The sequence below is a fragment of the Gymnoscopelus braueri genome, assembly GCF_963280865.1.
Source record: "Gymnoscopelus braueri genome assembly, chromosome: 1".
Classification (NCBI taxonomy): Eukaryota; Metazoa; Chordata; class Actinopteri; order Myctophiformes; family Myctophidae; genus Gymnoscopelus; species Gymnoscopelus braueri.
In genome coordinates, this window is record NC_137603.1 from 19,979,282 (window position 1) to 20,005,233 (window position 25,952).

Below are 25,952 nucleotides of genomic sequence, written 5' to 3' on the forward strand. Positions count from 1 at the left end.
TAGAGCACTGTGCCCTAACCTTATTGTTGTCACTGTCCCACCTTTCTTGCCACATTTGATTAATTTTCAAAAAATGTCATAATTTTGTCTAAAATGTTTTTTGAATTGGCCTTAATATTGTTTGGCCCTTATCTCTACTTGTACACTGTTTTAATCTTATACCTTATCATGGCATTTTATGGTTATACTTTTGGTATATTCTGTAATTTGTAAAATGGTTCATATGCCCAGAGCTAACCCTAATTATCACTGATTGTCGCAACCTTGAGACTGTGACATGTAGTACTAGGTAATTACCACTAAACAGAGGGCCATCCACCATTGGTTTATTGAGAGCACAGCCCATGCTCACCTCTGTGTATATATGTCTACCTAGATGCTGCCACCCATGACTCTGAGGAAGGTCGAAAGACCGAAACGTCAGTCAATACTTTTACTTCTACTCCACTACATCTCAGAGGTAAATATTGTACTTTTACTCCACTACAATTATTTGAAAACTTTAGTTACTTTGCTGATATAAATTATTACATTATAAAACATACATTAACCAGTTTAGCCCTATTTTATACCTAGGCTATTTGAAAATAGCAGATCTACAAGCTCACAACGCGTCACGAAAGCTTGTAGATCGGCTATTTTCAAACATTTTAGTACTTTTACTTTTGTTACTTTAAATTTTGACGCCAATACTTTTGTACTTTTACTCAAGTCAATTTTTAATTCTGGACTTTTACTTGTAACAAAGTATTTATATATTGCAGTATTGGTACTTTTACTTAAGTAAAGAATTTGAGTACTTTTTCCACCACTGCCCCAAACCCTGTCACTCCTGTCTCAGGTTGTTTTGCATCTGTATATACAAAGGAGTCTGGTCATTTCTTCTTCATGTACATTTACAGTAGGTGACTGTGTAGGCTACGTTCAAGTTCAAGTTCAGCTTCACTTTATTATTGTCTTTATTTCAGGTGCATATCTGCATAAGCTTGCAAATGAACATGTTTATGGTTTCGTAAAAAGCATTTTTTTTTGATAATTGAAAATATGTGTGTGTCCAGTTGCTAGGGGGTAGGTGTCAGTGTTGCCACAGAGCGACCAGAAACAATTCATTTCACCTTCAAAATAAAAGCAGAAATGAAGCGCTCTAAAAACCACACTAGCGAAGCTGGCTTGATAAATTACTATATTAACATTTATACAGTATAAACAACTGACAACACATTATCTCATTTAAACACGTGTCGTTTTAAATTAATAAGGATTAATAATTTAGTTAACAGTTAAAAACACATAATAAATGTCATCAAAAAGGTTTTAATGTTAAGAGTGTGAACGGAAGTTATTAGTTTAGTTTGTGGTACACTTGACAGCAGTGTTGCCATGTCGGCTTATTATTATAAGCGACGTTGGGCTTCTTTTTCTGTAAAGTTGCTTGTAAAAATTGGTAGTTGCGGGTTGCAGTTTTTTGGGCTTGTTTCTAAAGTCTACTTGCTTATTTAGACTTGCTTCCACTTGTTTTTAAATTATTATTTAAACCAGTGGTTCTCAAATATTTTCATAAATGTTTTGTGCCACGTACAGGGAGCATTTGTGTTGTTAGAATGTTTCAAAAAATATGCAACATATTGCACATTTTATTGCAATACTATTTTCAAATAACCGATGCCATAATATAGGTTTAAAGATCCCATGTGGCCTAATAGTTGCTTCTTTTGGGGTTGTTTTCCTAGACCTGGTTGCTTATTTCTCTCACAAAACCTGGCAAAACTGCTTGACAGTGGTGTTGTGTCGAGTGACAGACAGACAGACAGCACCAATAATAATCTGTTTACTGTTCTGTTCCACACATTACTAATACAAATGCATCAACAATGCAGGTACGGGCACTTTGTAACGTCAGTTATTAGTAATACTTCACGTTTTCTTTCATGTTAAATAGATATCATGTTGTTAATGTTTGTTTGCTAACTGTACGTTCCAGCTAACATTCAGGATAGACTGGTTTACACCCTAATGTGATTCATAATTGTTGTAGCCTAGGTATAAAATTGGGCTAAAGTGGTTAAGGTATGTTTCGTTATATCATAATTTATATCTCAAAAGTAACTAGTAACTAAAGTTTTCAAATTGTAGTGGAGTAAAAGTACAATATTTGCCTCTGAAATGTAGTGGAGCAGAAGTAAAACTATTGGAGATTGGAAATACTCAAGTAAAGTACAAATACCTCAAAATTGTACTTAAGTACAGTACTTAAGTAGATGTACTTAGTTACTTTCCACCACTGAGTAAAAGTACAAGGTATTGGTATCAAAATGTATTTGAAGTATCAAAAGTAGAAAGTAATCAAAGTATCCATTATGCAGAATATCCCATTTAACAAGTTTTCAAATGTATAATATGTATACAAATATTTTGAAAATAGCAGATCTGCAAGCTCACAATGTGTCACATCGCCATGAGCTTGTAGATCTGCTATTTTCAAATGGCCCAAATGTATGTAGAACTGAAGTGGTTAATGTATGTTTTGTAATGATAATCAAAATCTACAAAGTAACTAATAACTAAAGTTTTGTTTTTGTTTACGTCTCCTCTCAATGGCAGCTACTGTATTTAAGAAGCACTCAGATCAGTGGTACCCAGCCTGCTGGGACCTTTAGTACTGCTGGATTATAGTGTTGTAATGCGACAACATAATTACTTGAGTCCTCCTCCTAGGATACAAAACCAGCAGCACAAGGGGTTCTGTTAAATTAGAATATACAAATAAAAGGGTCCTTGTCAAATTAGGACCAGCAGTTCTAGGGCCCCATGTAGGACGGAAAACCAGCAATTTCAGTTTGGTAACCACTGCTCCAGACCTGGGTTGATTTTTGGGGAAGAATGACACTGTTGTAATATGGAGATGTAGAATTTCTGAAGATATGCAGCTTTTAACTTCGTTAGCGCAATGTTTTAAGAATGCAATGGTTAAGGTGATTTCAGAGAAGGGAATTAAATTAAAGTTCACTCCACATGGCACCTGACAGTGTACTGTACACACAGAGCAGGGTGCAAGACCTTATTAGTCATTAAATCATACTAAATTGTGTTATTTCTCTGATAGACCACCAGACAGTGATGATTCATGCAAAACATGCTAACGTTTCTTTCACGCAGTAAAAGAGTTATTGCTAAATATGACTGATTTGTTGAAGCTGAAATGATAATTCAGCCCTACTCCAGAGTATGTAAAGGGAATGTGGTGTTTGTCTCTCTGTCATGTTTAAGACTGTGACTTAACATGGATTATGCTCATAGTCTCCTGCTGCCTGATGGATGATGAGCTAATGTTTGTGCTATAGATAATAACAAAGGAATAGCAGCCTCCAGAGTGTCACCATCATGGCTGCAGTTGCTGCCACCACCACCACCAAAATGTCTTGGCGATTGCGTAAGTTATCATCCATTATCTATTCCAGTATGGTTGTGCAGTAGAGGCTCTATGAGATAAAAGATGATTATTGTGTTTTTTGTTTCAATTTGTTTGCAGAGGAGTTTGTGGCCCATTCCGGCAACGTGTCCTCTCTGGTTCTGGGGAAAAGATCAGGCCGGCTGCTGGCTACTGGCGGGGAGGACGGTAGAGTCAACATCTACTCCGTCAGCAAACCCAACTGTGTTATGGTATGACATGGTTCAATCAGTATTGTTATTGTAAATCTCCTTAATCAGACAACTATTCAACTTACCTCTATAACATATACAATCTATCTAAAATAAATCAAGTGTCTTAATAACATGGATTAAAATACCTTTCGCCCAGGCACAGCTTTATGTTAACCAGGCACTAAAAACAAACATTCTTTCAGACCCACCGCAGTTGCTGTGGAATTCTGTATGCAAATTCCACAGCAATGTTTAACCAATAAAATACTTAAGCTTATACATGCCAGATTCTTGGCCCGAAAGATGCCGTTAGATGATCATTTCTATCACACTGTGCGTCTCATGAAATTAGTGTCTCATTATCAAATTTAGCTGGATTTCATTGTATCTGTCAATCCTTGCTTACTTGTCAGCCAACAAGCAATAACATATTCTTATTTCATGTCGACTCAAAATGATTAATGATCTTTTTGTTGTGCGAGAGTTGCCATAGCCTAACATAAAGCAGAGGTCAAGGGGATGTGAATAAGGCAGGCCAGACCAGTACTTTCACTGGTTTAGAATCGTATGAGTGTATTGACTTGAGGAGTTTTCAGAGGAAGTTCCTCATCAGCTAAAAAGACAGGGACATTTTGGGGAGCAAGTGCAGTTTTGGTTAAAATCCTCAGACTGTTGCTGCCATACTGTACAATACATGCACCCACTTTAACAACAAGAAACCTATAGTCTGCATTCACAAGGGCCAGGACTATGGAGAATATGGCTTTGTAATTTGTGAACGTGGGAGGGAACGTGTGGGCAGTGTTCCTCAATTTCTCCTCCGCGGGCACCGGCGTCATAGCACTATCATAAGCTCCCAGATCTGGTTGCAGGTGTCTTGAATAATGGTGGCCACTGGCCACGGTGGAAATCCCCAAACGAAAACTGGAGGCTATCGTCATAAACTTGTCCCCATGCTATTTCATGTACAGTCGATCTAATATTTCAGAAACGGTTTACCGGAGCAAAAGGGAGACCAATCGCAATAATGATAATAATAATATGCTAAATATAGCTAAGTCTTGCTTAAAGACTTATTTGTCTAAACAGTTTCCAATTACAGGCAATTAGTATGGAATCTCACAACCCTGTTTGACCCTGTTTATATTCTTGATAAAGATAAGATATACGGTACATTGGAGAAGTCAGTATATTGCTCAGTATATCATTTGATTGGGTCGTGATATTTAGTACACATACATGGCTAACTGACTGCATCATCAAGCACTGCAGGTGTAGAGTTCTCAACGGGCCTGAAAATTAAGGCTCGGCCCTAACTGGGCCCGACTGGGCAGGCCCGAGGCTCGGCCCGAACCCGACTATTTCCATCATGTTAGGCCCGAAACCCGAAAAAAACCCGAGGGGGAAAAAAAAGAGAAGATTTTTTATTTGTTTTAAAAATATTTTTAATATTATTATTCTGTTCTGAATGTGTATTTAATAAATACACATTCAGAACAGAATAATAATATTAAAAATATTTTTAAATACTATTTATCTATTATGAAGATGGCGCTGACGGCGCTGACTGACATTAACTTACACTGTGCTTACACTGTGCTGATTTAAATGAAGTTAAATCCTTGTCTTGCTCACGCACCTCTGTGCAATGCAAGGCATCGTCTGCATTTCTCTGCCTCTCTCGACCGAGTCTTTGACACACACACACACACACACACACACACACACACACACACACACACACACACACACACACACACACACACACACACACACACACACACACACACACACACACACACACACACACACACACACACACACACACACACACACACACACACACACACACACACAATCATTTGCAACATAATAGCAAGAACAGGAATAATACCACGATAACGCAATGGTGACTAATGACTATGAACCAGCAACAGATTCCACGTACCCAAAACCGTTGGAGGGTTATTTTCCCAAGCTGAAATCTGCGTTTAAACTGCAAGGCTGCATGGTTGTGTTGTTGAACACATACACAGTTTAACGTCGGGAAAGTTACACGACTCACTCGCCCAGGTGTTGTCACTAATCACCGTAATCATAACAAAATTCAGAATCACATCGCTGCCTGTTTCGGATTCCCCACGTTAAAGTATATTTATTCATTTGTTCGTCTATTTATTAACTGCTACTGTAGTCTTACCCTGCGGTACATGAAAACTCCCGTTACAGTCATGGATCAACTTCAACCAGGTGTTTGCACTTTCTCCATTTACGGTCCGTACATCTATAGAAACGTTCAGATTTCAAATATAAATTGCTTACCCTATGGCCACGGATGTTAAAATGATGCACGGGACTCTCAAAAGTACCCGTATATTCTGTATTGTTCAATAAAAAGCATTTTAATCCGATCGGTGGCCATTTTATCATAGAGTTATAATGTATCAGAGTGCAATACACCTACCAACCGATAGGGTCGCTTGGTTGAAAGTATATGGAGAAAATGGCCACCGATCAGATTAAAATGCTTTTTATTGAACAATACGGATGATACGGGTACTTCTGAGAGCCCGTACATAAATGTAACATCCGCGGCCATGGGATAAGCACTTTATATTTGACATATGAATGTTTCTGTAGATGTACGGGCTATAAATGGAGAAAGTGCAAACACCAGGTTGAAGTTCATCCATGACGGACGAGACAGACGACCGTCGTGTATCCATGGCTATTACTCCCTCTAACATTTCCCGTGTTTTTAGTTTATTGAAATAATGTCATGCACATTTGTCCAGTGCATAGCCTACTGCAGGCCTTGTTGACTAGATTTAGAAGAGATTTTGAAGCTATTGCTGCTGAAATTATCGATTATCTTTAAGGGGAAAAGCTGTCATTTAACATGCAAGTCAATGGGTGAGAAGCAGAGTGTGCCAGGCGCTGACTAACTTCGCACCACCAGTCACAGAGTGGAGTGGGTGGGGCTTAGCGAAGGGAACGAACCTGACCACTGAATGTACACACTATTGTTGAAGGCTGGTGTACTGTCTGTAGACCGAAATTGCCGTGGGTTTTGTAGTAAAAGGGCCCTTGATATGGATGCATCATGCGGTAGCCCTGAAACATGAATGTGAACCATGGCTACATATGCGGCAATGGATTACAAGAACGCTCGTCCCCAAACACACTCGCCCGGGTCTAATCCGGCGGCCTCTGCCCGCGAAATGAATGGGGGTGAGTGTGTTTTGGGGCGAGTGTTCTGTTTACCACCGGAACGCTCGCCCAGAATCGCTTTTTTTTACTCTCTCTCACTCTGCTGCTGGCTCAGTGAGCGTGAGCAGCACAGTGCAAGTTAACGCCAGTAAGTCAGCACCGTCAGCGCCATCTTCATAATAGATAAATACACATTCAGACAGAACAGAATTCAAAAATATATTATAAAGATAAATAAAAATTCATAATTTTTTTTTTTTTTTTTTTCATGGAGCCCGAGGCTCGTCTCGGCCCGACCAATTAGCATACTTTTGAGGCCCGGCTCGGCCCGAAAGCGTCGGGTCGGGCCGGGTTCGGGTAGAATTTGAGAACTCTATGCAGGTGTGAATGTTTTGCATGCAGAAAATTAGAACCGTGGTATTCCGTAAATCCGTGTCACATTTCCACATCATACTTGTGTGAAACAGTTTTAAAGGGGATACAAGGAAGGGACAGAAGCTGGAAGATTTAGAGAAATTGATTGACATTGCTTATATGGCTGAAAGGACACTTGAAATAGAATGTTTAATGAATCGGAATAAAAATGCTCATAAAATAATTCTGATTAGTTTGCAGTTCCATCACTTCTTTTTTTTCTTCTTCTGGAAATCCTTCTCAGAGTTTGACAGGTCACAGTAACCCAGTGGAGTGTGTGCAGTTCAAAGGTTCGGAGGAGCAGGTCGTGGCAGGTTCACAGTCAGGATCCCTGCGTGTTTGGGACTTGGAGGCTGCTAAGAGTGAGACTGAATTCATTATTTTGCTTGTGTGGGTGTGTATCTGCATGTATGTTAATATGTGTGTCTCTGGTATGATAGAATACTGTTATAATAGAAAGTCAGTGTACTAGTAGTCCTGTTTGGGTAGAAAACCAGCAGTACTTGGGGAGAGGAAAATCAGCATTACTAGGGGTCCTGGTATGACAGAAAACCAGAAATACTAGGGTCCTGGTAAGACAGAAAACAAGAAGTACTGTGGGTCCTTGTAGATATGAAAACCAGCTGTACAAGGCATACTGGTATGATAGAAAACCAGCAGAACACGTTTCACAGTGGTTTGGTTTTCTTTGTTCTTATTCTCTTCAGTCTTACGGACTCTGCCGGGACACAAGGCCAACATTTCCAGCCTGGATTTCCATCCCTTTGGGGATTACTTGGCTTCAGGGTCCATGGCCACAGATATCAAGGTGTGTGTGTGTGTGTGTTAGAGCCATTTAGAAATATTACTTTCATACTAAAGTGAATGAATATTGTTCTCGGGCAGGAATTAGAATTTATTTTTTAAATGGATTACATCAAAGAGATGCAGCACATCTCTTAAATATGGGTGAAAATGTAAAGCTGTTGACTTGAGAATGTTTAAGGCTGTTGAGAATGTTTACGTTCTTGTTCATCCATTGTTGTAAGATGTGTAAAAATGTTCCCAGTGGATTCATATTAAAGGGGTATTTCACTTTCAAAAAAACTTTTGCTCATTTCATCGTCTACTCAGGCTTTTGTGAGCCCCCCAGACAGTTTTTAAGTTGCTTGATTCAGTATTTAGATATTTGATATTCATTTTATCAGACACGCCCCCTTCCTATACAAACCCATTGTAACTTCAAACTCCATTTTAACCATGTTAGATTCATCAAAAACACCCGTCCTTGGTTCTGGTGACTCACCCTGCCCTCCTAATGCGTGAGGGGGCCGTGTTTTTCCGATAATTTTTTTCATTTACTTTATTTTATTTTTTTATTGTATTTTATTTGTTTCATTTTCCCAAAAAAATATAAAAAATAAATGAAAAAAGTAATTGAAAAAACACGGCCCCCTCGTGTATTAGGGGGGCGGTATGAGTCACCAAAACCAAGGACGGGTGTTTTTGATGAAACTAACATGCACGTGCACACATAGACATGAAAGGGGGCTTCAGCCCCTGCCCTTTTACCCGTCGGTAAAAAAGTGCCCTCTCCAGACTGTTTTTTTTTTTTTTTTTTTCAAACCCAAAAAATAATTTCAACTGCCCCTTGCGGCCTATCGGTAAAGCGGACGGAAATAGCAGTGGATGTGTTGGATGCAGCTCAAAGTGAACTTTCCTCAGGTATCTAGTTTGTCGCCGTGCGACCTTCCTAGCCTGTGTTATTAAAGAAAAACGGGCGACAATGACCAAAATTTCAATCGAAAATCGCGATCGAAAACCGGCGAAAGTGGCCGTTTTCAAGTTGTTTTGGCCATTATCTCTGGAACGGAAGGTCCAATCTGCTCAGTTCAAAGCTTGTTGAGTGCGTGACTTTGAGGACATTAAGCACGTTATGATACTGTTTCGGGTTTTTGGGCCTAAAAGTATGGTAATTGTTCGTAAAGTCCAATAGGTGCCCTTTTGAAATTCCAGCCCCTGCCTCTCCAAATCCTTCTGCACGTCCCTGGAAACTAACATGGTTAAAATTGAGTTTGAAGTTATAATGGGTTTGTATAGGAAGGGGGCGTGTCTGATAAAATGAATATCAAATATCTAAATACTGAATCGAGCAACTTAAAAACTGTCTGGGGGGCTCACAAAAGCCTGAGTAGACGATAAAATGAGCAAAAGTTTTTTTGAAAGTGAAATATCCCTTTAATATAAAATATTATTCTTTTTGAAAAATAAAATAATTTCCCATGGCTTCTATGCAAAATCTGTATACCGTAATAAAAGCAATCAATAACGTAATAAAAGCAATCGATAAAACATTTCTGTAATGATAAGTGATCCTAAAAAAGTCAAATTCATACAGCTCAAAGGCACAAATAAAAACAGAACCCAGATAAACAGTTAAAACAAACACTAACTGTCTATCACGACTACTGGCCAATCACAGTGCCTCCTCCCGGCGTCTTCGCTGAATGGAGTTGCATAAAATATAACTTGAGGCAAGTTCCAAGCTGCTGCGCATTCCCATTGTAGTTTCCTCTCCATAATATGGTGCCATTCAGCCCCAGAATTCAAAGCGGTGTCTACAGTACCTTTTTATGTCTATGGTCTGAGCCCCACTAGGAGACCCAAGTGAGCTGACCTGTGGGACCTAGAGGTAGGAGGAGGGGTTAAACTATTAAGAACTTTGTAAACAATCAGGAGAATCGTAAAATTGACTCTATTTTGTTCCTTTCTTTCAGCTATGGGATTTACGGCGGAAAGGATGTGTGTATAGGTATAAGGTAAGCTGTGTGTGTTTGTGTGTGTGACAAGCACTACTTTGCAATGTGTATTAACTTGTGTAGTGACTAGTGAATTGAAGATTTATTTTTTCTCTTTTGTGCATAGATGACCAAATATAAAATGCTAAGTAACCGAGGCAGTAGTCCTCTACTGCATTTTATATTTGGTCCTCCAGACATTCAGGTGTCATGAAGTGCCTCCTTAGCCTTGTGATCTGATTACACTGACAGTGTCACAATAAGCATTTATAGCCAGTAGCTGGGCTTCCTGTTATCCACTTTAGCAATTGCCAAAGGTCTGCAGCTAATTTAGTCAGCTGCTGCTGGTGTAAGTGTGTCTGCATGTAAATAAATAATAATAATAAATAATGCTTAATAATGTGATATCTTGTATGTTTGAACCCAATACCAATCAATGATGCGCTATCCACAAGCTACTTATTCGAGAGGTTGAAATAAAATACTAGTATTTATTTATTTTGAAATGAATGGTAATTTGAATTTGACCTATCATTTTATAATAGACAATTTACTTTTCGGCAAGTGGACATGACCTGTGGGCATGTAGAACATGACCTGTACTTGCCCAACGGGCAAGTGCCTCTGAGACCTTAGTGTCAACCCCTATTTTGTGTGAGTCAAAGGTTTGGGGTGTATGCTTTATAATATACATAGTATTTGGCCTAAAGCACCTTTCAAGCTTCATAATTCAGCACGGGAAGAACGCACACAATTACAAAGATTAGAAAACGTGAACATACTGTATGAACACCATATGCCCCATCCGGCTTCCCAGTTCCCCCATCCAAAGAGAGAAAAAAGGGAAGAAAAAAATAAAATAATTAATAAATAATAGAAAGATACCCCCACACACGAACAATGAATTTGACTTTAGATGAACAGTACCCATGTGATGTATGAGCTGACCTTTTCACTTCCATTACCCATTGGGTAAATCACAGCAGCTTTTGCTACACAGGCGCCTACACAGTCATGGAGGATAAGGTGAAAAGCCAGAAACAACTTTAATGTGTTTTTGTTGTTATTGAGTGGTGCCAACCACTCCTACATTTGACCGTGTCTGTGTGTCCGTCTGTGTGTCCGTCTGTCCGTCTGTGTGTCCGTATGAGCACGGCCTCTCTGTATGTTTGAGCACAGCCTCAACAGCTGCGGCTGATTGCAACACAAAGATGCAACCATACAGGTACAGGTACAGTACAGACCGTACAGTACAGTACAGACCGTACAGTACAGGTACAGTACAGTACGGTACAGGTACAGTACAGACCGTACAGTACAGGTACAGTACGGTACAGGTACAGGTACAGTACAGTACAGGTAGAGGTAGAGGTACAGTACAGACCGCACAGTACAGACAGTACAGTACGTACAGTACAGTTTACAGGTACAGTACAGTACAGTACACACACACACACTTATGAGTACAAATACTTTAAAGTTCCTAAACTGAGTAAAAATACTTTAAATGAGTAAAAATACTTAAAATGCGTAAATACTTAAAAGATGTTAAAATGAGTAAAAACACGTACAAATCTGTACAAACATTTTAAAGTACTTAAAATGAGTAAAAATACATTGAAGTCATCAAAGTCTGTAAAAAGTAACTAATGAAATGAACTCATGAAAGGCACCACTCTCTTCACACTGGGTGTGATTTTTTTTTTTTCTGCAGGGTCACACCCAGGCAGTGAGATGCGTGGCTTTCAGCCCAGATGGAAAATGGTTGGCATCTGCTAGTGATGACAGCACCATTAAGGTACCACACCTATACACCAAAGACTATTCTTATGATTAATGATGATTGTTATTATTGTCTCCGCCAGGCCGAAAGGCATGGCGAGAGAGTATGTTTTCGCCCCTGTCCGTCCGTCCGTCCGTCCGTGTGTCCGTCCGTCCGTCCGTGTGTCCTGTCTGTGTGTTAGCAGCTAATCTCTGGCACCGTTGGCCCGGTCGCTCCGAAACTGTGCACACACACTCCCTGGATGCCAATTCAGAACCTCTGCCCCAATTTTTTCACATGGGCCTGTTATAGCGCCACCAGGAGGCCGATTTGTGCAAAACCCATATTGTCCTATTACTCCTATAGCTTTTAACTAAACGTCATGCAAATCGGTACACAGTATCTCTATAGTCATGTGATCAACCCGGATCTGTTCAATTTCCCATATTCCATCCTCATTGGCTAAGGTTGGCTTCCAAAGTTTGCAGGATTGGTGAGTTTTGAACAAACTGCCTCAAATCATGAACGCAGCTTGCCATTTCCATAAAATTGCACACGCACATTCCCACTAGGCAGAGGAAGAAATGCCACTTAAAACTTTTCAAATCAGCCTCATGGTGGCGCTATAACAGGCCGATTTGCATTTTTAACTATAACTGCACCGATCTGCGTGAAACTTTGCACGCACACTCCCTAGAAGCCAAGGAAAAACATCTGCACTGCATTTTTCACATCTGCTTTTTACAGCGCCACCAGGAGGCCGACTTATGTCAAATACATTTTTGGATATTAATCCTTCAGATTTTATCCAAACATCACGCAAATCGGTACACAGTATCTCTATAGTCATGTGATCAAGACGCATCTGTCCGATATTTCATATTCCATCCTGATTGGCAAAGGTTGGCTTCCAAAGTTTGCAGGATTGGTCCGTTTTGAACAAAATGTCTCAAATCATGAACGCGGCGTGAGATTTCCCTGAAAGTTTGCACGCACATTCCCACTAGGCCGCGGAAGAAATGCCACCCTTTTCACATTGCCCTGTTATAGCGCCACCAGCAGGTCTACTTTAGCAAAACACATGTTTGGAACAAAATGCCTCAAATCATGAATTCCCACTAGGCCGAGGAAGAAATGCCACCCTTTTCACATTGGCCTATTATAGCGCCACCAGGAGGCCACAATAACCTACCTGACCTGGCGGAGACCTGTGCTCCAAGGAGCACTTTTTCTAGTTAATAATAATTTAATTAGTTAACAGTGTATTAATGTATTACAATCAACTCTACATGGCCCACTGCAGTTAGGGGTTTGGACATACTGTAATGAGGTCAGCATTATGTCTAAACAAAACAGAAAAGTCCTATCTAATTGTATTAAATGACAACAAAACTCATCAATATTGCAACTGTACGGACATCTTGGGTTATCCTCTTTGTCTCTGGCAAGACTTTGTTTAAAAAAATCCACCGTTGTCATGTTATAAGCATGTGTTCAAGTTTGGAAACGCTCGATGTAACCACTCAACATCGACGTGGAGTGATTTAAAATGAGTGCTTTCAAACTCGAACACAGAGAACAAATCATGACTACACAGAGTTTATTAACAGAAAGTTGCCCAAGCTTTCCGTCCAGCTGCAATATTGGTGAATTTAAGTTGTTTAATACAATCAGATAGGACTTTTTGGTTTCGTGAATAGACTGTTAATTGAGCTTGTTGCAACTTAGAAGCAGATGGCATCTAAGTTTCAACCAAATTTTTATTTGTATCTTAAATTACAAAGTACAAAGGCATTTACTTGTTTGTCAACATCACCAATGTCTTCTATTTTTCACAATGTCTCTTTGACATTTTAGCTTTGGGACCTAACTGCGGGGAAGGTGATCACAGAGTTCACAGCTCACAGCGGACCTGTCAACATTGTTCAGTTCCACCCTACAGAATATCTGCTGGCATCAGGCAGCTCAGACAGGTACAACAGAGACCCACATCTGTATTTTAAGGCCATAGTTTCCCCATACAGTTTTAAAAAAAAAAGATTACTGTTGTGTTTGTGTATTACAGGACAATCAAAATGTGGGATTTAGAGAAATTCAGCATGATCGGCTCTTCAGAGGGAGAGACGGGGCCTGTCAGGTGTGTATGGTGCCAGTCAGTGTGACTTAAGTGTTATCCTGATATATATGAAACCGCTTTTTAATGTTAATTTTGTCATGTTTACCCTTACTTTTTATCTATGCTTTTATGGGCTAGTAGGGATATCAATGACGGTCGTTCGGTTCAACCCACTTTGGTCATAGGGTGGGTGTAAGGAGGAGTACAGCCTCTGGCTATTTTTGCAACCTTTGACCATTTAAACGTTTCGCTTATGATGACATGCCCTAAATAGGGACAGCAGGTTGAAAGTGGTTAATGAATTGGTTCAGTTGGGGGTAATGGAAGCCATGAAATAAATAAATGAAAGGATAGCAAAGGAAAAACTTCATTTGTTATGCAATGTTAATGGTAAGCAGCACTTTCTATTGGAAAACTGACAGGCTAAACGGGAAGCAATGGAGCAATAGGTAAGAGATAATTGTGGTGTATTATATTAATCCTATCCTAATCCTAAATCCTAAAAACTACTATAATTGAAAATAAAATGACCACCAATGTACGTCCGGGGTTGGTCAGCACACGATCACTCCATTTGCCTCCAAACTTGCCACAGACTATTGATCAGTGCTCTGGCTAATACCTAGGCTTCTTTCCCCATCTTCAATGTACTTACATATTGTACAGTTAATATAAAACTACATTTCACATTTTAGCCACAGCACCCTACTGCGCATCTCCATATATGGCCATATCAGTTGGATCACTGGTGCAACGTAGCTGTGATGTACCTGATCGGGCCTAGATGTGAGGGCCGCAAAGCGTCCCAAACTTCTATTTATAATAATTTGGAGAAATGTATATCTTGTCCAGCTTTAGTCACGTGTGTTGTTTTGCCTTTCCATTTAAACGTGCGTTTGGTTGGACCATCCCTCCAATGTTATTTATCCTCCGTCTCTGTACTTGCAGGTGTGTTGCGTTCAACCCAGATGGTAGCTGCGTGTACAGTGGGAGTGTGGACTCGCTGCATGTCTACGGTTGGGAGCCAGACTGCTGCTTTGACGTGGTGCCAGTGGGCTGGGGCAAGGTGGCCGACCTGTCCATCTGCAACAACCAGCTGGTATGTAGGATCATCCAGTCCTAAAAACACTACTGTTGTTAAAGGGAATTTAGTCTGTGATTCAGCCCGTTAAAATTTGAACACCGTTACAGGCTGAAAGATCAGACTGGAAGGGATTCGACCAACACCACGATACAGTGTTCACAAAATGTATTTTAGAATATCTTGTAAGATTGTCAAACACTGCTGGACCGATCACCATACCTTGCATGCACATTCCCAGTAGGCCAAGGAAGACCCTGTAACAGGCGACTTTGCATTTTGGCTTATCCGACCCAAGGGTCTCCAGGGACCCCTAAGGGTGGGGGGGGGGGGGACGCTCTGGGTATTTTTTTATTTTTTTTATCCCATGATTTTGTACCCCCAAACACTTTTTTCTTTGGGGGGGGGTAGGGGGGGGCACTAGACGTACTTCTAGTCCTATATACATTTAAGGAAAGTCAGCCCTTCCTGTGGTGCGACTGAAGGCACTTCATTTTTAATCATTTGTTTCGGCGAAATAACCACAATAACATCTCACATGTCACTACAACACCAGTCACAACGTGCGCAATTCATTCACGCAGTTATTCGTCCACTTTTCATTGCTCAACACACATTTGCCCCCTCACACCATAATTAAATCCGTCCAACACAAAATTCCCCACACATTACCGACACACCGGAAGGTGAGACCTTTTAGGAGCCTCACAGACGTTGCCAGGTTGCGCGACAGTAATACGCAATCCGCTCCGTGATTTTTCCTCAGGAAGACAAAAGGCCAGCAACAAGCCACCAGGTTGATGCCAAAAACACCACAGATGGGGACAGACACGCTGGATCTATATAATAACATACCTATGCCTATGGACCTTTCCATATATTCTTTATACATGTTATATATTATTAAACGCACTTTCTCTAACCAATTTACACCCACTTCACGCTTACAACTCCTGGACATGGCAACGTCGCTCATCGTTCTGTGATTGACAGCAAATGTTGGCCAATCAGGTGGCGAGTTCGCAGCCTGAAAAAATACGAACGGCATCCATTGTTGGTTGTGCGAGTCAGGGTGCACTACTGCACTTCTTATTTTCGCTTATTAAACGCTCTCAAACTTCTTCTTTGAGGCAAGGAATTCACTTATAACATATGGTTTGGATATAATTCAGTTGTTTCACTTCATATGTGTGGTTAATTAATCATGACAGAGCCTACACACACACACAGATCTGTTGTGCTGTAGTCAAGGCTTTGTATTGCAAAAAAAAAACAGCCGATGGGGTCGCGATGTTTCACGGGGGTCCGCGGACCCCCTGGGAGAAAAATTATTTACAACAATTAAAAAACTTTTTTGGGGGACATTACTTCATGAAAAAAAAAAAACAGCCGATGGGGTCCGCGATGTTTCACGGGGGTCTGCAATGTTTCGTGGGGGTCCCCAAGACTCCCAGGGCCCCTGGGAGTAAAATTATTTTAAAAAAATGTAAACTTTTTTGGGGGACCTTTTTTCTCCCACAATTTTTTAACCCCAAAATAAGCAAGCCCTCGCTTAATTAAGCCCGGACGTAATTTGTTTGTCATGTTTGTGTGTTTGTGTTGGAGCGCCTCAGTGCGGCTGCAGAGTTCATGTGCAACATCTTGCATGTGTGGCTGTGGCTTTACAGTTTTCCTTCGCCGTGTCTGTAGGTCACGGCCTGGAGACCCTTGGGTCTCCAGGGACCCCTGGGGGGGGGGGGGCGGACGCTCTGGGTATTTTTTTTTTTTTTAATCCCATGATTTGTACCCCCAAACACTTCTTTCTTTGGGGGGGTTGGGGGGGGGAGGTAGGGGGAGGTAGGGGGGGGCACTAGACGTTCTGCCCGCGTAGCGGGCAGAACTTCTAGTTACATTACATTACAGTCATTTAGCAGACACTTTTATCCAAAGCGACTTACAATTATAACTTATAACTCAAAATATTTTGTTTTCCCTGGATTCCTTGGATTATGAAGCATCTCACCATATAACTAGATTTTGTGCTTTGCATTTTCTTTGAAACACACTTTTTCATACTACTCTCACAGATTCATGTGATGAGCATATATCATTCAGACTTTTCATATTCTATTCCAATTAGCTATGATTACCTTCCAAAGTTTGCGGGAGGGGGCTATTATACAAAGAATAGGCAAAAATCAAGAACACAGTCTGCTCTCTACCAAATTACCAAAAATCGCACATTGAACGGCCTCTAAACAACGCACAGCCAAGACAATTTCAATTACACCCATAAGATGCACCACAAATGCTACAAATGTCACCGATTGTTGCAGAAATGTATAAAAAAAATTCACCAAATTAGATGAATGATCTTGTGAGCCATGTGACAATGACTGTCAAACAGGGTTTTGATACTTCATACCGTTTGTCTGTAATTGCCTTCATACATTTGTGGGTGGGGTCAGTTTCTTTAAAAAAAAAAAGAAATCGCCATATAACATGAATCCCACATCCAATCTACCCCAAATTGGAATCATGTCTTGAGGGGCCTCTGTAGAGCGCACCTCCAGAAGTGCTTTCTCTTCTGCCCATAGGGGGCACCACAGATGGGAAAAGTTGAACCATGCCATAGAAGCACTATTTTCCCCCTGCAGTTTCTCGCATCCTGCCGACTGTATCCCACAACTGACACAACCCTCGATAAGCTACCCAGCCTGGCAAAGACCTGTGCTCAGAGGAGCGTCCTTTTCTAGTTTAACTGAGCTACAAGTTTGTTTTTCACAAGGAGTTACTTAAGTGACTGCACAGGGGATACGGAAATGCAGAAATGATAAATATCCACCTTATTTACTACCAATTGTCAGCGCGTCATGCATTACAGATAGGTATGCGGAAGCATTTGGAAATTGCGGGAGCCAATGTTTCCGCCTTGAAAGACTAAAGGGAATTTGACTATTTGTATTCTTTACTCAGAGTCAGACAGACTCTTGAATGCCTTTTTTTATGCATCTACGTGCAGTGAAAAAAGTATGAATTTTTATCCCACGATTTTGTACCCCCATTTTTTACACCCAGTGCCAATTGTCTATGTAATCCTGGGCACTACACTCCCTCATGCCTACTTCAATGCATGAGAGCCAACTGACCTTCTTGTCACCTGACAGGGGGGAGCATGTTTTTGTGAGGGTACCTACCCTAGGGGACAGGGACAGAGAACATGCAAACTCCACACAGAAAAAAGTAGTATGTTAAATGACGAGCTTAGCCTAGTTTAGCTCAATTCCAGGATGTCTATGGGATAAAGTAGCAGCTACTCTCAATAGTGGGGACAACTCAACTGCCAACTATAAAGCTGAACTAGTAAATGTAGTGACTCCAGACATACTGTATCTTGAGTTGCCAGGGGATATTTTTGCCATTTGACCCCTTGCATATTTCTGATGCTAGATAGATTTTCCAAATAAACTTGACTGTGATTCCTCTCAGATCGGCGTGTCTCACCAGCTTACCAGCGTGTCGTCCTACGTGGTTGACCTGACCAGAGTAAAGAAATCTGGCAGCTCTGAGATCCAAGGCCATGTCCAGGACAACCAGCCGATCACAGAGCCCCCCGCCAAAGGATCCACACTAAGGCGCAGCTATGAGAGACCCACCACCACATGCAGCAGTCAGAGGTAATAAAACACCCAAGTAGAAAGCCTTATGTAAATTAAGTGGATTATAGGTTTTGTAGGCATAGTGATCGTGATTGTCCTTGTATGCAGCCGAGGTTGGCTACAACTTAAAGTACCTTGTATACTGGAGGAGGCTTCCCCAGGCCAACAATGGGGGTTGGCAGTGACGGGGACTGCACTGGGGAATTGTCAATAACCAACATTAGGAACATTTGAACTCATTCACTGCCTAGGACGACTTTTAACAACTTTTTTTTTTCCAAAGGCCCTCACTGCCAAGGACGTTTTTGACAACCTTTTGGTATATTGGGGTGTTTCCACTAGATGGCACTCTTTGCTAACACATGAGTGACCATTTCATCCCCAGATGCACGCAGAACCAGGAGATCACGAGATCCCAAGGTTTACTGCTCCATTCACTTCCTGGTTAACGTATTTGGGAAATGGCCTGTATGTCGCCTCTTGTGTTTTACTATGCATTTGTGGCGAGACATGCTATTTTCAACGGCCTATAACAAGCGAACGTGGGGTCGCAATGACATTTTTTCCCCCCGCGGAAGCACTGTGAAACCCCCCCCCCGTGATTAGCAACGATCAAGGGATCGATCATGCTGGAGAAAAATATTCTGTGACTACTTGAAAAGGTAAGAAAAGCGATTCATTTAATTATTTATTCTGGCAGTGAATGAGTTAATTGAGAAAATGTAAAGTTGTTACAATAAAGACACCATCAGTGTTTGTTCCATAAATATGGTGACCTTAAAGTCAAACTGTGCAGCTGGAATACTAAACGAGTTGCCGGCTACCTCTGTGCCATCAGCAAGGTGAAGGCGCGGCAGGAGCGATGGAGCCCAGAAGGCGAGCGCCGCAGCCCCAGCAGCGAGGACGAAAAGGAGGAGAAGGAGAAGGAGTCCATCGCTGAGATTCGCAATGCAGAGGATTACAAGGAAATCTTCTCGCCCAAGTCAGCCATGTGTACGTCTGCTCAATGTGTAAACTGCAACATCCTCAGTGTTAAGTTAACTCCGAGGCCTAGTTTGAGGGTGGTAATCTGCAGCAATTGGCCAACAACAATCCAGAACAATGGCCCCGATTCACTAAGCAATTTACGACCATATTTTACCGGCATTTAAGACAATTTTCTTCATGCAAAATATCGTACATTTCGTAATTGTTTCATGTAGACGCTAACAAAATCTCCCATCTGCTCCAAGATTCAGAAGTATTGTGAGACAAAACCTGTCACAGTGGATGTGGTATTTCTGATGCTGACGCAATTACCTTATCTCCCTGAAACTAGAGGCCCAAGGGTTTAAAAATGCTTATGGGTCAACTTTACACTCTTGGAGTTAAATGAGCACTCCAGCATGTGGTACTACTGTATATAGTGTTGACTTGGTTACTGAATCCCTCTCCTCTTCCTGTCAGCTCGCACCCCTCCCAAGTTCAGTGAGCCTTTCCCTGCTCCGCTGGAGGAAGGTGAGTGAACCAAAGCTCTGTGTCTCATCTGCAATCTGCACTGTGTGCTCAGTAGGAGACAAGCTCCTTCATTTGTAGGTGCTGCAACTATCGATTCACTTTGAATTACATTTTTGAGATAATGTTTAAATCTAATTTATAATAATAAAAAAAAGAATTACGACTATATCGAAGACACCATATAAAAGGATGCAGAAGCACATCAAAGTAGCATGGGTGTATATACACATGCGTTGTACAAAGAGAAAATAAATATATACAGAGAAGAAAACAGCATCATTATAAAAATAACATTTCATTTGGGTGTTTTAATCAGCCAATACCTCTAGACTCATCCATCAGAAGATCCATTTTAATTCTTAACTTCAACTCTGAAAGAAAGACTGCTTTATAAAACCTTTGGTGGTCATCTTTATATCTTATCCACATTTTAAAGATGGACAGTTTTGCTGTTGATTTTATATCAAATTTACCCCAAATTGTTTTTGTGTTTTACTGTAAATTTTGCTTTAAACTGAGAGCAGAAACTTGGTCCCAAAAGTTACTCAGGCATTGACATGAAACAAACATACGTTCTGTATCCTCTTTTACCAGACAAACAGCACATAGAGGAGTATGGACAAGCTTCCATTTATACAAGTTTGACAATTTTCTATCTGGAGAATTGCCATATGTAGCAGGAAGGCATAGGATTTAAAAACGTCCTAATAAACTAAACTAAAAATGTGATAAGCAAGAAGAATCATTTTTTTTGCAGTACTGCTTCATCCTACGTTTAAGATGGTTGCATCATTCTCTACATCTTTTTGTTTTTCTTCTCTAAACAGATAGGTTTGTGGTGAGATCCAGCCAAGTGACAGATGTTATGACACCAATGCACGACAAACAGCAGGTGGGTGTATAGTACACTTATATTTATTTAGAATATAGTGTGATAGTAATAATGTATTCACACTCCCAATGAGTACATGCCTTGTCCTGCAGTTAGTCCCAACCAAACAAATACCAAAGCACTGTATGTTGTTATCTCTCTCTCTCCTAGAAACGTGACACTTTGCACAACATTCCCATACAGTATCTTATAAACCAGTGACTCCCAGTAAAGCCGGGATGATATACCTGATATCATATGTCAAATGCTAATACTATAAAGACATCAATCAAGTTTGCTTATTACCTTTTTTTCTGACCCACAAGCCAAGGTACATGGCAAACTATGAGTTTCTTTAACTGTTACACCCCTGCTTTATAGAGACGTTTTGGGAATATCTGGTTGTGCACTATTGCCTATACAAAGACAAGGGTCTTAGTAAAGGCAAAATCAGAAGCCACTCAGTGTATAAACATATCAGTTTTGTTCTCATCCAATAGAACATTTCTTGTGAATTTGGCTGCATATCCTGTCCCCAGGCTCACTGTAAAACAGACAAAAGTCACATGACATGACTGATTGACTGGTTTTTAAAGGCACCCAATCATTCAGCCTCAGTGTGAGTCACTCTATATAAAGCCTGCCGCTCACCCAAACAGACCCCACTACTACAATGCATCTCTCCACAGCCTGGCCAGTTGAGGGACATCCTCCCAATGGCGTCGTCCACTCCTGTCCAACGGGTTGAACCCACGGTGGTCGCCTCAGCACCGCGTCCCATCCCCACAGCAAGACCTCCTCCCCCAGTCTCGGCCCTTCCTGCTCCCCGCTCGGAACCCCAGGCGTCCCTTGCCAAGCCCAGAGCACCACCTAATGTCATCCCCTCTGCCAGGAACAAGCCCATAGGGCTCAACGTGGCTGATTTCTTACCAGTGAGTAATGAGTATATTAACAAGTACTGTTAAATGGCCGTACCATCGATCAGAATCAACTTTATTGTCACATCACAGGTTTGCAGGTGTAAAATAGATGATTATTTTTTTCTGCAAGCTCCATTGTTTTTGTTAATTCCATAAGAGGAAGGGAAGAAGAAGAAGGGGGGGGGGGGCAAGGGGGAAGAGAGATCAATAAAAAACAAACAAATGATCTATTGATCTGGTATGTTTAGCCCAATTACTATGACTCATTGTACACCTGACATAACTGCCGACCATTTTCCAAAGCCTTTTATTTCCGAGGAAGCCATTATCGTTGCATTATAATGCAGTCGAATGCATGGATTGATTTGAAAAGTCTATCCGAAAATAGTCCTTGGAGAAAAAATCCATTTATGAATGTAATTCAAACATCCATGATGTTTGAATTCATGATTTCATCCGTGACTTAATGGTGATAGAAATATCAGCTAGAGAAGGAGATCATTTTAAGGCGGATTCATCACCTGAAGGTTTGAATAAAAAAGAAAAAGAATAATCTTATTATTACTGCCCAATTGAACAGATGGCGGTATTCTTTGGAAAATGGTCGGCAGTAATGACCAGTACGTGTACACACTCTTAAAGCTTTATCTCCTTTGTACACATTTAATGAAGTGGTCTCTCTCTCTGTCCCTCCAGTCCTCACGTAGCCCCACTGTCCTGAACGATGACGAGGTCCTGTCTCAGATGAGTAAAGGTCACGACACCATGCGTGTGATGTTGGCCAACAGAATCAAGAACTTGGAGACGGTGAGAGCTGCGTGGGCCAGCGGCGACGTGAAGGTAAATACCGTTCTACCAGCAGCCACCGCAGTTAACTAGTTACATTATGCAGTTCCTGTAATGAACATGAACAATGTGTTATATATCCAAAATGCTCAGGGAAATAATTAATTAATAACATTAGGTAATATACATTAAGAACATTAGGCAGCATTGTAACATGAGGAACATTAGACAACATTACATATAACATAAGGAACATTAGACCACATTGATTGAAGACGTGGTTCTCAAAGCAAAATTAAGCTATTAAAAATTGAATCGTGACACGTTAGGTTGTAGATCAGCTATTTTTGAAAAAAATTGAAAACATTTGAAATAATTTTGAAAGATTTTAACACAAAAATCTTCTCATGGGGTCTCTACAAAACATTTTCAGATAGGGGTCTGCGGCCAACTACCTATCAATGTAGGGGTCCTTGACAGGAAAATGTTTGAGAACCACTGGATTAAAGTGCCTTGAACCTTGATTATAGCACCTGCCTCTTGCATAGCATGTGCACACATACTTAGTTTTTGCGTTCATCAACCAGTTATTGTTCATAGTGTTGAGGATGTTAAGCTGCTGTAAAGTGGTTGCTCATGCTTGTCCATTTTGTAACTTTGGATTCGATTGTTTTCAATAAAGAGGAATAAAGAAGTTTGAGCTTCATTCTATGTAAAGTTTGTTGTTGCTATTATTTGCTCACGTTTGTTTTCAGGTGGCCATGGACACCGCTGTAGCCATTGATGACATGTGCATCATTGTGGACGTTCTCAATATTCTAAACCTTAAACCGTGAGTTGTCATGACCAACACACACACACACACACACACACACACACGTCTTCAGTGATGTATTACCTATAGACTGTACTACTGTATTCTCTCTGTCTCTTAGGGCACTATGGAAACTAGACCTATGTACCTCCATCCTACCGCAGATAGAAAAGCTACTGCACAGCAAATACGAGAGGTGAGCAAAGACAGAGGGTTATGCCATTGTCGTTATCTGCTGCAGCGGTATCCATGCCCACTTGCCCAGTTGAATAGATATACTCTACAAAACAGGCCCATCACATACCAAAAAGAAAATCTATGTCACATGTTTGAAAATATATACAGTAAATTATATGTTTCAAACCGACAGCAATAACAACAATGACTGTTCAGCTTCTGTTCCATTTCCTGTATAAATAAATAAAACCCTTGTTGGTCAGCTGTTTGCTTAGGTTAGCTTTTGCTCCAGGGGGAAGTTTTTTCAAGTTCAAGTGCAAGTACTCTCTGAGAGGTTAATCTAAGCGTCCACATACAGACATGTTAATAACATTAACCTTAGTATTCAGTATTCAACAATACAATGTTTTACTTGGGATGTGTTTTCTGCCAAAGGCACAAAAATGGCTGTTGGAAAATAGTTTTACACATAATCAAAATTATTATAAAATGTTTTACTTTGTATTTATTTTATTTGAATGCTACTGTACTTTTTGTCTATCTTAAAACAGTTTTAGTTTTGTCTATACATTTTGCACTTTTATGAACAATACTGTTGGTACTGTTGAAGTAAAAAAAAATGGGGTGAACTTTGTTCTGCCCAATGGTGGTCATTCTAACCCTGTTTTGATGTTTGTCTTGATGTTATAGTTACATCCAGACAGGTTACCTGTCTCTGAAGCTGATCTTGAAGCGTTTCTGGCCCCTTATCTCAGACACACTCAAAGCACCGCCATCTGTCGGAGTGGACATCACACGAGAAGAGCGGTGATTATCAATCTCTAAAACTGATATAAAAACAATAGATCATTGTCATTGAGTAGACATTTCCTTAACAATGGTAGAATTGTAATTTGATTGTTGCTGGCAAGGAAGACTTATTTGTTTGGATGCTTGATAAACAACACACCTTTGGAGGCTCAATATAGGCTATTCTATCTACAATAATAATGAGGAATAAGATTGGAGTGTGACCAGCAGTGCAACCAAGTCCTGTAGAGTGCAACACTAGTTTTTGTGACTTGGTGAAGTTGGTCATTAATAATAATCTAGTATTTTAAACCTATTAATGTATTGTATATTGCATCACTTTCAGACACACCCAGTAGTCAGAAATTTACAAATGTATTATCAAAACATGTTTGTTGTTTTTGTGTTTTCAGGCACGAGAAATGCAAGGCCTGCTATAAGCAGCTCAAGAATCTCAGTAACGTGGTAAAGAACAAGGCTGACCAGGTGGGGCGACACGGCAGTACCTTCAAAGAGCTCCAGCTTCTCCTGGCTCCGCTGGACTACTGACGCAGTAGTCCAGTTTGGGATGCTGGTCATGGACTAGCCAATTAGTGAGATGGTGGTCTGAAGAATTCCCTGAGATGTAGTGTTTGTGCCTGACTCCTTAAACCGAGCAATCAATCATTTAAAACACACATCAGGGTGGATGAGGGCTGAACGTGAGATGAATCCATACAATGAATCCATACAAACTCTGCTACCGGATCATCACACAAGACCTTCACACCAACAAGCTGCCTACTCAATGATTTTGTACACTTTGACTCTTACACTGTGTGTGCTCAATAGGATGTTATTGTTCTGATGACACTGTTTCTTCCCCACTGCTGATTTTTTTTATATATATACTGTATATAATTTCTTGAATAAAGACCATTGTTAAGTATAAAGGTGATACTTTTTTGTATTTATTTATGTATCGTCTCTGCCAGGCCGCAGTGTGCTCAGAGAAAAAAAAGGGGAAAATTCACTCCCTTCCCTACCCAAAGTTCTTACATTTTCCTGCCTATAATATTTGAAATAAGGGAAAGAAACATTATTTAAATCAGTAGGCCAATGAGGGGGCCTCGTAGATTTCTAGTCTATTTAAAACATCTACAAGCTAAGTGATGGAAATGCAATCATAGCCTTTGTTTTGGTTTTCATTAAATTACTACAAACTGGGATACCAAAACTTAAAGGAAATCATTATAGGTGGGTACCATTTCTGTCTACTTAAGTTGCGCTGCATCTCAGAGGTGGGCTAGTTCAGAACAGCCTGGGACCAGACAAATCTGCCCAGTGCAAAAAAAAATTGCAATCTGGGTCTGGCACCGCTCTGTTGTGAATCCATTTCCTGCTCCCGAAGTCTGGGGTGACCAATCAGGGCCCAGTATTCAAATATGGGAGACTGTAATTGGTAGTTGGTTGTAGGTC

At 40.6% G+C, this 25,952-nt stretch overlaps 1 protein-coding gene across 1 annotated transcript; it reads left to right on the top strand.

Annotated features, from left to right (window-relative positions):
• Positions 1–1,764: 1,764 nt before the first annotated feature.
• katnb1 (katanin p80 (WD repeat containing) subunit B 1) lies at positions 1,765–25,420 on the top strand. Its single transcript, XM_080444807.1, has 20 exons — positions 1,765–1,877; positions 3,342–3,430; positions 3,530–3,660; positions 7,511–7,628; positions 7,974–8,074; positions 10,023–10,064; positions 11,758–11,841; positions 13,663–13,778; positions 13,871–13,942; positions 14,870–15,020; positions 18,471–18,658; positions 19,479–19,633; positions 20,087–20,137; positions 20,965–21,029; positions 21,698–21,940; positions 22,625–22,768; positions 23,470–23,546; positions 23,650–23,724; positions 24,396–24,512; positions 24,908–25,420. Exons 2-20 carry the CDS (start codon positions 3,382–3,384, stop codon positions 25,041–25,043), a joined length of 2,115 nt encoding a protein of 704 aa, XP_080300933.1. The 5' UTR covers positions 1,765–1,877; positions 3,342–3,381; the 3' UTR covers positions 25,044–25,420.
• The last annotated feature ends 532 nt before the right edge of the window (positions 25,421–25,952 follow it).